The sequence below is a fragment of the Chionomys nivalis genome, chromosome 11, assembly GCF_950005125.1.
Source record: "Chionomys nivalis chromosome 11, mChiNiv1.1, whole genome shotgun sequence".
In the NCBI taxonomy this organism is placed as follows: domain Eukaryota; kingdom Metazoa; phylum Chordata; class Mammalia; order Rodentia; family Cricetidae; genus Chionomys; species Chionomys nivalis.
Genome location: NC_080096.1, coordinates 34234444 through 34251286, shown reverse-complemented (window position 1 = coordinate 34251286; position 16843 = coordinate 34234444). Strand labels below are relative to the sequence as shown.

Here is a 16843-nt window from a genome sequence, read left to right as displayed (position 1 = left end):
TAAAACCCCGTAGCTTGAAAGTTCGGGGCATTTTGTTGGGTGCTTGTAGGAGGAGAGAGGGGGAGGACCTTGTCCTCGTCCCAGTAGTTGACTGGACTTGTACTGGCCGTTGGAAACCCCGAAGTACATTTCCGTTTGGAACTTTATCAAATATATATATTTAGATTTTAAAATATCAGATAAAAGATATATATATATATATATATATATATATATGCTTTCTATATATTTCCCGACGACCTGCCCCTGACAGCGCGATGTACAATACGGTGTGGAGTATGGACCGCGATGACGCAGACTGGAGGGAGGTGATGATGCCGTATTCGACAGAACTGATATTTTATATTGAAATGGATCCTCCAGGTATTTGGGAGCAAACTTTTTATTTCTTTGGACGGGTCTGATTTGTGCTTAACAAAACCCTGGTGATGGTTTCAGGCCAGAAGTGTTCCTGGGTGCGCCAGGTTTGAGATGAGGGGCAGATTGCAGTTAAAGCCGCAGTAAAACTGCTTCGGTTTATACCTTTAAAGTTTGCAGTTAGGACCCTGATCCCATTGTCCCGTGAAGGTGGGGGTGGGGGAACTGGAGGGGGGGGAAGATCCGTTTTTGGTTTTGCTTTTGCGTGTCATTCAGGGTTTTGACTGCCCTCCACTTTTTTTTTTAAAAATAATTCAAAATTTCTACCTGCAAGGGATGTTTTATTATAATCCATTCATGAAGACAGTCTTTCCCTTTGTGGGAACTCCTTAAAGCTTATACTTTAATGCAGTGGTCTGGTTTGGTTCGTTGTGTTTTACCTTGGGCAACTTCAGAAACGGAGTTACCTTTGTGATTATTCATTTTAAGACTCCGTGTTTCTCCCACAGAAACCAAATGCCGGTTAGTGATTTTCAGGGACTGGGTGGTTTTATTCATTCATGGCCTTAGTCTGAGGTTCTTTTCTGTCGGTGCATATAGTCTCTTAGGTCTGCATGCAGTGATTTGTTACTCGTTAATTAATTTATGGTGATTTAACTTAATTTGGATGTCAGAATTGATATAATTTTGACTCTTAAAAATACAGAACAAATTCTCTTTCCTGTGAATGGGATATATGAGATATGTGACAGGTTTCTGTACGTGTACATGTGAAATGTATATATAAATATATTTTATTTGAGAGCTTTGTCTGAGGCCATTAGAGTTATTTTGTGTCTCTGATAGGGAAGGAAAAAGAAAGGGAAATGAAAAGTTGTTTTTGTTCTTTAAAGTGTGCCTCATTTTAGGTTATTATAGCTGTCAGATACTCAAACCTTCTTTGCAGTTACCGACAGTGCTTTATGTAATGATTTTGAATAAGCAGGGGGCCTTTGTGATTCCTTGTGTTTACTGAGGATGAATTCGTTGTTTTTTTAAAAATGGGTTATAGTTAAGCCTACAGAATAATGTGTTTGTCATTAGGGAACCTTGCTTATTATAAGACTTTTTATTTTTGGAAACGTTTGAAAAGAATGGAGTCTGTGCAAGTATAATGAAGTATAAATGTCTCGTAGAAGGTATGTAGTAATTATTTCTTGTGTCCTTGTGAATGGAGAATTACCTTCTTTAAAAATTAGTGATAGGGTTAAATGATGCCTTAAAAACTAATATGAATACTGAACCACCCTTCTTTGGAAAGTCTAAATTATCACTAAGAATTTTTCTCTTTTCCTTTGTTTTAGAACTGTCTTGTTTTACTTTTGTAATTGTTGTTGTAATCCACATGCAGCTCTTCAGTGTTTTGTAAAGTTTCTAAGATTTACCACCCATCTATTGTGTGTGTTTTCCCCTTTGTTTCCCCCAATGGTTAAGCATTGCTTCTGTCAGATACATTTGTCATTCATGTGTTCAGAAATACAGCATACCACTGGGATCTCTCCTGTAGAGAGTAAATAATGGCATATATCTGTGTTTATAAGGATTATACATGCACATTGCCTTAGGATCATGCTGGATCATATAGTATCTTGTCTTCCATACATACAAAGGAAATTTGTTGGGTGGGGGAGTTGAACAGGGAGGAGGGTAGAAAATTAAGAAGGCACTAATGATTGAAAACTTTTAATCTTATTGAAAAATATTGGCCAAGTTGAGTTGAATATGTATTTTATTTATTTTTGAGATTGACTCATACAGTATAGCTCAGGCTAGCCTGTAACTCTGTGTGGTCGAGGCTATTCTCTTAAACTTGCATGCCTTCTATCTCATCCTCTGAAGTGCTGAGATTACAGGCATGTGCCACTGTGTTTGGTCCAGAAATTATTTTTCAAAAAGCTGACTATTAAAATTATGCAAAGATGTGGGTTTTAATATGGTTGTATAGAAATTTCTGACCCAGTGAGTTCGAGACCAGCCTGGTCTACAAGAGCTAGTTCCAGGAAAGGCTCCAAAACCACAGAGAAACCCTGTCTCGAAAAACCAAAAAAAAAAAAAAAAAAAAAAAGAAATTTCTGACCCAAACTTTATTTTTTAACGTAGTAAACTTTTGAATTTTAAGATGTCTATCCTTGAATGAAATCTGTATACTAAATATTCAGAACACTAAAAATATGTTTATATTATTATCTTTTGTTTTGCATCCTTACTAAAGAATATGATTATTCCTAATAATATTTTAAAAGAAACTACTTTTAAATATGTTGAAACATTGACTATAAAGTGATTTTTTTTTTTTTTGAGATGACTGGCATGGAACTAACAGAAATCCATCTGCCTCTGCCTCTGCCTCCCTACTACTGGATTAAAGGGGTGAGCCATCACACCTGATCTAAAGTGGGAAAAAATATATATGTATTTGTGTTTCTGTGTGTGTGTGTGTATATATGAATAAAACTTTTTTTGCATGTGCATTCCATTTTCTCTTTAATTTTTTTGTGTGTGCCAGATCATATTTTATTTAAATTATTAGGAAAAAACCTGGCAGTGCTATCACACACCTTTCATCCCAGCACTGGGGAGGCAGAGGCAGTCAGGTCTCTGAGTTCAAGGCCAGCCTGGTCTACACAGAGTGAGTTCTAAAACATCTAGGAGGCTACACAAAGAAACTCTATCTTGAAAAACAAAAACGACACAGACAAACACCAGCTCAATAAGACATCTTTTTTTTTCAAAACTGAGATACAATAATATTTACTTTTTAAAAAATATTTATTTATTATGTATACAATATTCTGTCTGTGTATATGCCTGCAGGCCAGAAGAGGGTACCAGACCCCATTACAGATGGTTGTGAGCCCACCATGTGGTTGCTGGGAATTGAACTCAGGACCTTTGGAAGAGCAGGCAATGCTCTTAACCTCTGAGCCATCTCTCCAGCCCATTTACTTTTTTTCTTTTAGAATTTATACATGTTTTGACTGTATTCAATCTCCCACCAGCTCCTCCCAGTTCCAACCCCCTTTTCTACCTGTGTAACTTCATATCCTTTTTGAATATTTCTTAATGGAATGAATGTAAATACCAACTCTGTTTTATGTGATGAGTTAGGGTTTAGAATATGTTAAACTATGAGTAAATTTTCAATGAAATGATTGACAGAATGTGTCTTTTTCCTAGCCTGCCACTGTAAAGAAATTCCCTCCTTCCTCCTTCCCTCCCTTCCCCCTCCCCCCCTTCTTCCTTCCTGGACTGGGTGAAAGCTTACTGGTTTCCGATTTCTGTTCTGCCTAGTCTATAGTGTTTTTTGTGTGTGTTCTGCCTGGGTGTATGTCTGTGTACCACATGCATGCCTGGTACCCTCTGAGGCCAGAAGAGGACATTGGATTCCCTGGAACTGGAGATACAGTTATGAGCCATGATGTGGGTGCTAGGAATTGAACCCTGGTCCTCTGGATGAGCAAAAAGGTTCTTAACTGATGAGCTGTCTCTCTACTCCCCACTCTACAGTTTTATTCTTAAAATATCATGATGATTTGCCTACAATGATACAATGATAAATCTTCTAATTTACTTAAAAATCTTCTGTTGGCACTGGGTGGCAGTGGTGCAGGCCTTTAATCCCGGTGCTCAGGAGGCAGAGGCAGGTGGATTTCTGAGTTCCAAGCCAAGCCTGGTCTACAGAGGGAGTTCTAAGACAGCCTGGGCTACATAGAGAAAGCTAATCTAGAAAAAACAAAACCTTCAATTGCTTCTTTCGCCTGTATAAAAACAAAAGCACCAGATTGCTTACCCTTGTATATAAATCCAACTATTTTTGCTTCCTAATTTTTTATTCTATTTTTCTTCTGGAGTCCATCATAGCTTCTATAGATTTTTTTTTTTTGCTGTTGCTTTAATGTATGATTTTTGTCTTCCAGTCACTTAATGGTCATTTGTCAAAAGTTTATATTATGTTTCAGACTCACATCAGATGCTTTTTTTTTATCCCCATAACGTATATTCTCTATTGCCCTTTGCTGGAAGATATCCTTCCTTTGTCATTTCTTTTAGAGTACTTCTTAGATGGGATTTCTTCCTCATGCTTTATGATATCACTGCGTTAACCTATGTATATTTTGATCTGTAGAATTATCTTCCTACTTGGTTGGAAGCTTCTTAGCTTGTTTTGGGTCTTGGGAGTAGAAGACAATTAATTAATGTATGTTGAACTAATAAGATAACTAAGGAGGACTGTTTCTTCCTAGATTTATGTGTTTTTGCTTCAGGTCCTTGATCACTTCATTCTTTGCTTATTGCAACATCCTAACTTTTGAGTTAGTATATTTATTAGGGCCCTTAATTGAAATATTATGAATATTTTCGTGTATTTTTAGGTTGATTTTAGTCTGAACTATAAATGTAGAAGTTTTTTTTACCTTTTACTGCATTAAAAACTCTTCCATTTGTGTGGTGGTGGCATACCTCTTCAATCCCAACACTCGGGAAGCAGACGCAGTTGGAGCTTCGTGAGTTTGAGGACAGCCTGGTCTACAAAGAGAGATATCTAGGACAGCCAGATCTACACTGAGAAACCCTATCAAAAAAAAAAAAAAAAAAGAATTTAATCTAAATAGGAGCTTAATATCTTTTTGAAAAATTAATTTATTGGTTGATTTCTTCATTTGTTTTCCCAGTCTTTTCCTCTCAATGTTCTCAGTTTCTTGTGTCTCAGTATTCTGATTCTTAAAAATTATTGAGGACACCAAAGAACATCTGTTTAAATAGATCATGCTTTTGCTGTTTAAGAGTCTATATAGCATAGGCTAGACTTAACTCACTATGTACTCCAGACTGTCTTTAAACTCATGGTAATCTTACTGCTTTAACTTCCTTCGTACTGGGATTAGAGGCGTATACCACTATGTTTTTAAATTAGCTGTTCTCAACCTGTGGGTCATGACTCCTTTGGGGTCGCAAAAAAGATAATCTGCATATCAGATACATACATTTTGATTTATAATGGTAGCAAAATTACAGTTATAGGCTAGCAATGAAGTAGTTTTATGGTTTGGGGGTGAAACTATATTAGGGTCTCAGCATGAGGAAGGTTGAGAACCAATCACTGCTTTAATGAATTATATTTACTATTGTGGAATAAAACTAAATGTAAGAAATACTTCATTCAAGCCAGATGTGGTGGCATGCACCTGAAATCTGAGTGGTGGTGGAGGCAGGAAGATCAGGAATTTGAGAGTATCCTCAGCTACAAAAGAGTTTGAGAGCAGCCTGGGCTATATGAAATCCCATCTCTAAAAACAGAAAAAGAAAAGTATTAATTCAAATAGTAATATGATATGCTTTTTTGGACTCCTTTGAGGGGAGTCTACCATCCAGCTCCCAAATGGATCACATTTTTTTTTTTTTTTTTTTTTTTTTTTGAGACAGGGTTTTTCAGTAGCTAAAGAGCCAGTCCTGGAACTACCTCTGTAGACCAGGCTGGCCTCAAACTCACAGAGATCCCCCTGCCTCTGCCTCCTGAGTGCTGGGATTAAAGATGTATGCCACCACCACCCAGAGTCTTATTCTTATTTATAAAACATCCAGCCTTAGCTTGGTTTGTTTCTTGCCCTTTTTTCTATATTATCCTGTCTACTCTTTGTGTTTTTTCCATTCTCTTCTTTAAATCTTACTCTTTATTCTGTGGATTGATGGGTGGCTGGAGGGACTCTGATGTCCTCCTCCTCTTCAGGCTACTCCAGAACCCCTCCTCCCAGTTTTCTCTTTCCATTTATTCTCTCTGCCTACAAGTCCCACCCTATCCTTCCTCCTGCCTCACTATTGGCTGTTTAGATCTTTATTACACCATCAGGTGGTCAAGATAGACAAAGTATCACAGCTTCATGGAATTAAAAAATGCAACATAAACTTTAAAAGTAACATACCTTAAAATAATATTCCCAAGAAATTCATTTAAAAATAAAAACATAACATATTAACAATTTAAAATAAAAAGCTCGTCTAAAAACAACAGAAATTAGTGAGAAAAATGATGCTATTCTGTGTTTTTGCATGCTTTTACCATGTAGCTTTATAGCCATATAGCTGCATGGTTGCTCTTGTTGTTGGTCCATTGAGGTACCATGTATCATAGCCTATGGAAAATTTTACAGATATGAGGGTGGGAATGAAGAAGACAGTCAGGCAGAGGAGGCTCATGCTTTCAGGAGGCGGAAGCAAGCACATCTCTAATTTCAAGGCCAGTCTGATCTACAGAGTGAGTTTCAGGTTAGCCAGAGCTACGGCAAGAAACCCTGTCCCGAAAAAACAAATCAAAAGTTGTATTTATTTGTTTGGGGTGTGTATGTGTCAGAGCACAGTTTATGGGAGAGTGTTTGATCCTACCATTTGGGTCCTAGGAATTGATCTCAGGTCTTCAAGCTTACTTTAAGAACCTTTAATCTGCTGAGCCACCACACTGGCCTCCTTTTGTTTATTTGCTTTTTTGAGAGGTTTTCTTGATGTAGACAGAGCTGGTTTTGAATTTACAGCCAGCTTTTTGCCTGATCCTGAATGCTGAGATTATAAGCATGAGCCCCAATGCCTGGCTTCTTCTTCCTTTTTAATTTGTTTGAGACAAAGTTTCATGTATGCCATGATGGTTTTAAATCTGACACATACCTGAGGATGACCCCATATCTTCTTTGCTCCATTTGTTTTTTGAGAGGGGGATTTTGTAAGTTCTTTTTATTGAACTATATATTTTTCTCTGCCCCCCCTTCTTCCTCCCCCCTCCCATTCTACCCTCTTCAGTGATCCCCACGCTCCCAATTTACTCAGAAGATCTTGTCTTTTTCTACTTCCCATGTAGATTAGATCCATGCCATGCTGGGAATTTGATCCAGGTTCTCTGGAAGAGCAGCACTGTTTTAACAATTGAACCATCTCTCCAGCCCCTGATTATGCACATTTGTTTTTTATTTTTTTATTTTTTTTATTTTCGAGACAGGGTTTCTCCATAGCTTTTTTGGTTCCTGTCCTGGAACTAGCTCTTGTAGACCAGGCTGGCCTCGAACTTACAGAGATCCGTCTGCCTCTGCCTCCCGAGTGCTGGGATTAAAGGCGTGCGCCACCCCCGCCTGGCTTGCACATTTGTAAGTTTATGTAAAGTAAGAAGATCATCTCTTCTCATAAAAGAGGCAGCAGTAGTTAAGTTCAACCCAAGTCATGCCATTGTGCATGGACCACACACTGTTGAAGAGGAACAATACAGCCAAAGTCAAGTACCATCTACTGTAATCTAGCATTGGGTGACCAGAGCGCATAGCCATGTAATCTTGAATTGTATTAATTTTTAAAATTTATTAAAATTATTATTGTTGTTGTTGTTGTTGAGACAGGCTTGATGACAGCCACCTTGACCCATTGACTGTACATAGTCCTGGCTGTCTTGGAACATTGACTGTGTAGACCAGGCTGTCCTCAAATTCACAGTAATCTGCCTGCCTCTGTTTCCCAAGTGTTGGAATTAAAGGCATGTGTTCACCACTCCCAGCTAAAAATTTTATTTTTAACTTATGCTAAATCTATCATGACTCAAAATTTATGCATTGTTTTTATTGAAACAAATTGCTTTCGAGTCTTGTATTAGTTTTATTTTGTGTATGTGTTCATACATGTAGAGCCCAAAGGACGGCTTTCAGGAGTTGGTTCTCTTCTGCCGTGTGGGTTCTGGGAATGAGATCCAAGTCATCAGGCCTGGTGGCGGGCAACTTGACCATTGAGCCATTTCTCTGTCCCTAGAGTTTGTTTCTGTATTTGACTTTTTTTTTTTTCAGAGAGGGTTTTGCCAATAGTCCTAGTTGGACTAGAGCTTGTTACAAAGCCTAGGCTGTCCTAAACTCACTGAGATTTGCTTATACCCGCCTCCTGAATGCTAGCATAGAGGCTTGTACCACAATGCCAGTCTGTATTAGATTTTTTTGAATTTCAGTTTTATAGTGGGTATAATTTACTAATAAGCATTTTTTTCTGCTATTGGGTTATGTTTCTTAAAAATAGTAACTGTTTTCAGGGGCAGGTTGCACAGCTGATTCAAAATGGTGTAAGAACCAAAAATCTATCTTTCCATATAACAGGCTTCACGGTTTGTTTATTTTAGCAGCTTAACAGTTTCAGTACCAAAAAAACCTCATATTTTGTTCAGTTCATATACTGCTCAAATCTTCCATGCTTGAGATTGGCTTAACCAAGTTTAAACCAATCAAATTTAGTAAAATGGTTTCAGTGATTCTAGAAAAACTCATACACAGCTTCTACAAGAAGACAGACATCTGCTTCTCTGGCTCAGTTTCCAGAGAGGAGACTCCAGAAACTTTTCCCAGACTTCTCTCTTGTCCTTTTGCCCAGAGTCAGGTCATATGCGTGTTTCTGAGCCAATCACTGTAGATTACCCTTACACTAATTGTGTCTCTGAAAGTGGAATGGTGTTGGTTTCCCCTAAGGCATACTGTTGTAACCTGGAGGGATTCTGTTAGGAAGAGAAGGAGGAAATGGGTCTTGGTAAGCTATCAGTGGCTATGATTTGGAAAACCATAGCTTTCTTTAAGATTATTTGTCTTTGCACATAAAAAGTATTAGAAAGTTATTTGTTCCCCTTTTTTAGAACTAAAATTTCGTGATGGGAAACCCATTTTCACTTTCTAAGAGTTCACAAAGCCAGATAGTACATATTAAGAGGTAAATAAAAGGACAGCAAAATGGATCAGTAAAGAAGGGCATTTGCTACCAAACTTGGTCTGAGTTTGGTCCCTGGGATTCACATAGTAGAGTTACTCTCCAGCTTCCACATTTGTGCTGTGGCCTTCGAACACACAAATAAATGAATGAATTAAAGAACACAAATGTGTCCACGTGAAGACTAAAGTTTTTTTCCCTGCTGCGCTTACAACAGTGTCTGGCAGTCAAACATTTATTAAAAATACCAATGAATTAATACACAAAAGTAGGAGCTGGGGAGAGATGGCTCAGTGGGTAACATGTTAGCTGCACAAGCATGAGGACCTTGACTATGGGTCACCAACAACGCATGTGAAAACTGGCATGTCAATGCATGCCTACATCCCAGTACCTGGAGGGAGAGACAGGAGGGATGCTAGAGCTCATTGGCCAACTGGTATTAAAGGTGTGCACCACCACTTCCTGGTCTTTATGACTAACTAGTGGCTTAGCTCCACACTCTGATCTTTAGTCAAGCTCTGTTTGTTAGATCACAAACAAAATATCACCACATCACTTTAAAACTGACTTGTTTTTTTCTAGTTTCTTAGCTTTCTATGAATTAATTAAAGATTAAACAAAAACCATATATTTTTACTATTTTTTTCTCTCTTAAAGTGTTATGATTCTGACCTCTGAAATTTAGTTGCTTAGTAGAGGTATATTTGGCCTTAGTTATTTTAAAAAGACTTAGCATAAGTTATGATTATAAACAATTCAATATAAATCTAATTCGTACTCTAATTTACTTTAAAAGGTAACTTTTAGGGGCTAGAGAGATAGCTCAGATTGGCAGCTTTCCTGGAGGACCTTGGTTTGATTCTCAGCATCTACATGGTAGCTCACAACTATTGGTAACTCCAGTTCCAGGGGATCTGACACCTTCTTTTGACCTCCAAGAGCACTACACTAGGCATGCACATGCTACATAGGCATACATAGAGGAAAAACATTAATATACACAAAAATCTTTTAAAATTATTACTGTTTTTTTTAATATTTATTTATTTATTTATTACGTATACAATATTCTGTCTGTGTGTATGTCTGCAGGCCAGAAGAGGGCACCAGACCTCAATCCAGATGGTTGTGAGCCACCATGTGGTTGCCGGGAATTGAACTCAGGATCTTTGGAAGAGCAGGCAATGCTCTTAACTGCTGAGCCATCTCTCCAGCCCCTGGTTTTTTTTTTTTTTTTTTTTTTTTTTTTGAGACGGGGTTTCTTTGTGTAGCCTTGGCTATCTTGAAACTTGCTATATAGAACAAGCTGCCCTCAAAGATCCATCTACATCTGCCTCCCAAGTGCTAAGGTTAAAAGTGTACACTATTATGCCAGATCCTGTTTCTCTTTAATCCATATATTTATCATTTTGCAACCAGTTAAACAGGCTAAACATCTGCTGATGAGATCAGCAGTTTAACCCTAAATATATTTAGGGCCTTTCTTGATTTGAACCTCATTTGCCTATCTGACACATTTACGACACTTTCCTCTTCACATATGTTTTAACAAAAGTTTAGGTACATTAACACATGATGCACCGAGGCTGTTAATTCTCCGTGATTTTGCCAGTAACACATACAGTCCTCCTGCTACTTATATAATTCTACTATGATCCAAAACATTTGATCCATCACTATTTACTAATAGTATTGGAGATTCAGCAATTATTGAATCAGTCCATATCCTAATGGAATTTATAGCCTAATAATGAATAAAGAAGCTAAACTACTACTAATAAATACAAATAATTTAAATAGGTGGATAAGAAAGATAGGTAAAGGTACAGCATAACAACCTGAGCTCAATCCCAGAGACCCACATACAGTATACAGCAGCACTTTTGTTTCTCTTCCATTTAGCCACATGTTTTGGCTTTTAGAAGCTATCTGCTTAATTTTAAAAGTGCCACTGGGTAATTTAGACTTGTGGGGCATTAATTAAGAACTTGGGGTTTAGTCTTTCTCCAAATAATGATAAACTGTAAGAACAGCTATTACATGTCTTACTGGGACTGCTCTGAGCTGTTCTTTGGTTCAGCAATGGAAATTTAGAGTTGTCAGATAAAATGCATGCCATGTGTCTCATACAATAAATATTTGGGACATACTATACTAAAAATCACTGTTTATTTGAAATTCAAGCTTAGATGGGCATTGTGTATTTGTTAAATCTGAAAGTCCTCTGAAAGGGAGAGGCTGCTGACAGGACCGTGTTTTCTATACAGTGATGTGTGACTTAATGCAGTAGATACTGAGTAGAAAATTCAAAAGGTAGCTGCTGTTGGCTCCTGGGATTACAAGTATCCTCATTCACAGGAGGTAACGATTATGTTACATAGCATACCACAAAAAGCATGATCTTGGCAGTAATTAGACCGTCTCTGTGTTTTAAAGATTACTTTTAAAATCTGGGTAGCTTTCTTGTCTACACAGTGGCTATTAGAACTATTTCAAGGATTTGTTAAAACACATTATTGCTTGGATTTACCTTCAAAGTTTCTGTTTTAGGAGGTCTGGGGTTGAGTTCTAGGAATTTGTAACACGTGCTTAGGTGAAACTGACTTTGCTAGTCACAAACTGCATTGTCAGAACCACTGTTATGATATATCAAGCCTGTTCCTGGAGCCGAGGAACAGCTTCGTCTCACCTAAATTCCTTACCAATGTTGGGAAGGAACAAGGCATTCTGGAGAGATAATAACTATGTCCAGTAAAAAGAAAAAAGAAGACTGCTATTTTTTGGATATCTACTTTCCTTTCCTTTTATTAACTTCTTGATTTTTAAAAGTAATTCCCCCATTCCTTTTTCAATCAGTATAAAATAGGTGGGGATGACCTGATCCATGGTTTAAAGGTGGCTTATGATCCACTCCTGATCAATAAGGGCAGTTGCTGGGTGATTAGCCTACCAGAGAAGAAGGCAGTGATCTTTGTAGTATAATCAATGAAATTCTATTTCCTGTCCTCATTAATGATCTGAAAAGGATAGAAGCCTTGTCTTCAGGGAACTCAGTCTCTAGTTAAGGAGACCTACACATTAACAATTACATGTAGTACTTCCTCCTCTAACTACATGCAGTACTTCCTCTTCTAACTACATGCAGTACTTCCTCCTCTAACTACATGCAGTACTTCCTCCTCTAACTATGTGTAGTACTTCCTCTTATAACTACGTGCAGTACTTCCTTTTATAACTATATGTAGTATTTTCTCTTATAACAACATGTAGTAATTTCTCTTAGAACTATGTGTAGTATTTCCTCTTAGAACTATGTGTAATACTTCCTCTTATAGCTCCTTCCCTTTCTTCTGGAAGTCATCACATGTACAGCTTCATTATATGGATATTGTATTAACTCTTTTACTTTTTAAAATTTTTTTTTCCAAGACAGGTTTTCTCTATGTAACAGTCCTAGCTGTCCTGGAACTCACTTTGTAGACCAGGCTGGTCTCGAACTCTCAGAGATCTCCCTGCCTCTGCCTCCCAAGTGCTGGGATTGAAGCCATGCACCACCACTGCTTGGGTCTCCTTTACATTTTTTAAAAATTTATTATGTATACAGTGTTCTGTCTGCATGCATGACCTACACACCAGAAGAGCATCAGATCTCATTATAGATGGTTGTGAACCACCATGTGGTTGGTGAGAATTGAACTGAGGATCTCTGAAAGAGCAGCTAGTGCTCTTAACCTTTGAGCCATCTCTCTAGCCCTTCTTTACATTTAAAATTACAATTTGGGCTGGAGAAATGGCTCAGTGGTTAAAAGCATCGCCTGCTCTTCCAAAGGTCCTGAGTTCAATTCCCAGCAACCACATGATGGCTCACAACCATCTGTAATGAGGTCTGGTGCCCTCTTCTGGCCTGCAGGCAGACACACAGACAGAATATACATAATAAATAAATTTATAAAAAAAATAAATAAAATTACATTTTATGTATTTATTTATGTGTATGTGTGTGTCTGTAGTGTGTTTTGAAGGTTCAGCCTTGAGGGTGGTGGTATTTCCTATAAAGGGATTTTTACAGAAATCTGCATCTTGGTGATGATTCTATCACAGAAGGCAGACTGGAAAGAAAGATTCCATTTTTGAAAAACAAATGTTACAAAGTATATTTTACATCTTTAATTAGGATTGTATGAACACAGAGAACAATATAAAGTTATATTTTAGGTTATGTACTCAGTGGGATGTAGCAAGGTAACAAACGACCTTTGTGTTGTTTATGGGAGGAGATAAAACAGGATGCAAATAAGAAGTAAATATAGTTTGACAAGTAGAGATAAGTAATATAAAAAACGTAGTTACTGGCTAAGGGAGGTGGAGGGCTGAGAAGGAATTGCTGTTTTATTTTGTGTAGTCAGAGAAGGCCTCACTGATAGAGTAATTTAACCTTATTGTAAAATATATATGGACATATCTAAAACATGAATGTGCAATTTATTGATGTAAGTGAACAACCATGTAACCACTACCTTCATGAAGATGTTGAAGATAGCCAGTGTCTCAGAAGTCTCAGGCACTCCTATTTCCAATTATATCCTTCATCCTGGCAGAGGTCATTACTAACGTGGCTTTTTATAGTAATTACTCCTTGTTTTTCTTTATACTTATATCTCTAAATGATATGTATTATTTCTGTCTGCTTTTGTGTTTGTTATATGTGGAATTTTGCAGAATATATTTTATTCTTTCTATCCAGTATAAAAGCAGTATAGATTATATTGTTTTCATGTAATGGTAGTTTCTTTTTGTTAGTATAAGGTATTTTGTTATATATTAGTTTATCTTTACTTTTTTTCTTGGATAGGGGCTCACTCTAGCCTTGGTTGTCCTGGAACTCCCTGTGTTTATCAGGCTGGCCTCAAACTAACAGAGATCTACCTGCTTCCATCTCCTGAGTTCTGGGACTAAAGGTGTGTGCCACCAAGCCATTCTTCTTCCTTCCAGTGTATAAAAGTTCTTGTCGCCGGGCGGTGGTGGCGCACGCCTTTAATCCCAGCACTCGGGAGGCAGAGGCAGGCGGATCTTTGTGAGTTCGAGACCAGCCTGGTCTACAAGAGCTAGTTCCAGGACAGGCTTCAAAACCACAGAGGAACCCTGTCTCGAAAAACCAAAAAAAAAAAAAAAAAAAAAAAAAAAAAAAGTTCTTGTCAAGACTGGTCGCAGACTTGTGGTCTTCCTTCCCAGCCTCCTGAGTTCTGAAGTTATGGGCATGTGAGGGAAAAAAATCATATAAACCTTCATTTTAATCACCTCTGCAGAGCCCTTTAACCGAGTGATGGAACATGTTCAGAGGTTTCCGGGGATAGCATGTGGACATTTTTTGAGGATAGTTTATTCTACCACTCTCAATTTGAGAATAAAATCCCACGAACCCAGCTGGACATAGTAGTGCACACCTTTAGTCCCAGCATTTGGGATTAAAGTTCAGACTAAAGGCTGGCAGATCTCTGAGTTGGAGGCAAGTCTGGTCTATAGAGCAAGTGCCAGGACTACATAGAGAAGCCCTGTCTTCAAACAAACAAACAAACAAACAAACAGTTGGAAAAGAGAGTGAGATTGAAAAAAGAAGGGGTAAGGTTGGGTGTTGTGTGAAGTATAGGAGCCATGAGAGAGTTGTATGTTTGGATGAGCTGTGGGTATTTTGGTATATTTAGGGTGAAAAGTGCCTGTGGAAGAATACTGGAAAAATGTGCCTGGAGGAGTAGCCAGAGACAAGACTATGTAGGGCTGTGTGTGCTGTGTTGAGATTAGATGTTATCGTGTGTGTATTAGGTAACTTTTAAAATAGTCTGCTAAGCCAGGGTGGTTTGTTTTGAGACTCAGAATAAGCAGAGAAGTTAAGAAAATAACCAGGAAAACCCATGGATGCATTTTCAAACAGAAAAAGATCCTTACCAGTATAAAACCCAAGACAGAGCCGGGCGGTGGTGGCGCACGCCTTTAATCCCAGCACTCAGGAGGCAGAGGCAGGCGGATCAACACCCAAGATGGTTATGTGAATGAAAGAAAGATAGATTCTACTGTACTTTTCTGTAAGGAGGACTGTAATAAGACATGCTTAGTGAGTGGAACAGAAGTCAGAATAACAGACTGGAGTGAATATGAGGTGAGCAAATGGACAGGAAATACAGATCACCTTTTTTTTTTTTTTTTTAGAAAGGGATTTCTTTTTCTTTTTAAGATTTATTTCATGTATATGAGTGCTCTATCTGCATGTATGACATTATGCCAGAAGAGGGCATCAGATCCCACTATAGATGGTTGTGAGCCACCAAGTGGTTGCTGGGAATTGAACTCAGGACCTCTGGAAGAGCAGTCAGCACTCTTAACCACTGTATCATCTCTCCAGCCTAGAAAAACTTTTATGATGTAAACATTAAAGATAACCAGAGAGAGAAGTGGAGCTGAAGAATGGGTTTTTTTTCGTGGATTTTTTTTTTCTGAGCAGGGTTCGCGTAGTTCAAGGTGACCTTGACTTTCAGATCCTCTTGCTTTCCCCTCTTAAGTGCTAGGCAGAGTCTACCAGTCCCCTAGCTCTGCTTTTGTAAACAACTATTTTTCTTTATTTTTTGAGACACGTTCTCAATATAGCTCAGGCTGGCTTCAAATTGACGATTCTCCTGCCTCACCCTGTAGGTGCTGGGTTTTTTTTTCTCCTAATTGTTGAAATTATTGTTCATTTTAAAGTATGAGATAGTCTTTAAAATGTTTTAAAATATTTTATTTATTTTTTATTTCTATGTAAGAGTGAGCCTTTTTAAGTTATATGCGCCTTGTATTCAGGATCCTGTGGAGACCAGAAGAAGGTATAGGTTCCCATGTAGGTGCTGGGAACTAAGTTTTGATTCTCTGTAAGAAAAGTAAGCACATTTATTTATGTATGTATTTATGTATGTGTTTATTTATTTATTTATTTACTTGTTTATTTATTTATTTTAAGCCCTGGCTGTCCCTGAAGTCATCTGTAGAGCAGGCTGGTTGGTCTCGAACTAACAGAGATTGGCCTGCCTCTATTTCCTTAGTGTAAGGATTAAAGGTGCACACTATCACAACTGGCTCAGGGCACTTTTAATCACCAAATCATCTCTTTAACACCATGAAGTAGTCTTTTTTTCTTTTTTTTTTTTTTTAAATATTTATTTATTATGTATACAATATTCTGTCTGCATGTATGTCTGCAGGCCAGAAGAGGGCACCAGACTTCATTATAGATGGTTGTGAGCCACCATGTGGTTGCCAGGAATTGAACTCAGGACCTTTGGAAGAGCAGGCAATGCTCTTAACCACTGAGCCATCTCTCCAGCCCTGAAGTAGTCTTTTAAAAAGACATATATTAAAAGAAAAAATAAGATGTGTTTGATGACATCCATCTTTTAATTTCAGCACTTGGAGGCAGAGGCAGTTGGATCTCTTGAGTGCGAGGCCAACTGTCTGCATAGAGAGTTCTAGGCCAGCTGTGACCACAAAATGAGACCATGTCTCAAAAAAAAAAAAACATGTAAATAAAGATTCTCCTTGGCTATCTGTGTTCAAGGACAGTCTAGGATGTTGAAAGACCCTGTCTCAAAAGAAAAGAAAGAAAAAAATGCAATTTAAAGAAAATAAATGTCGCCTTTAATCCCAGCACTCGGGAGGCAGAGGCAGGTGGATCTCTGTGAGTTCGAGGCCAGCCTGATCTACAAGA

The 16843-nt window shown here is 38.0% G+C and overlaps 1 protein-coding gene across 6 annotated transcripts in view; it reads left to right on the top strand.

The window, feature by feature from the left end:
- The window catches only part of Pik3r3 (phosphoinositide-3-kinase regulatory subunit 3), a 63607-nt gene that overhangs the window by 677 nt on the left and 46087 nt on the right, over positions 1-16843 (top strand). For 2 of the 6 annotated variants that reach the window (XM_057783881.1, XM_057783882.1), the window contains exon 2: positions 254-363. The exons of 2 other annotated variants lie outside the window; for them this stretch is intronic. In XM_057783881.1, coding sequence (XP_057639864.1) covers positions 254-363 — 110 coding nt within the window. Of the gene's footprint in view, positions 1-253; positions 364-752; positions 880-1411; positions 1536-16843 lie in introns of those variants that run through there. 2 more of the 6 variants (XM_057783884.1, XM_057783883.1) reach the window with 2 other exon arrangements.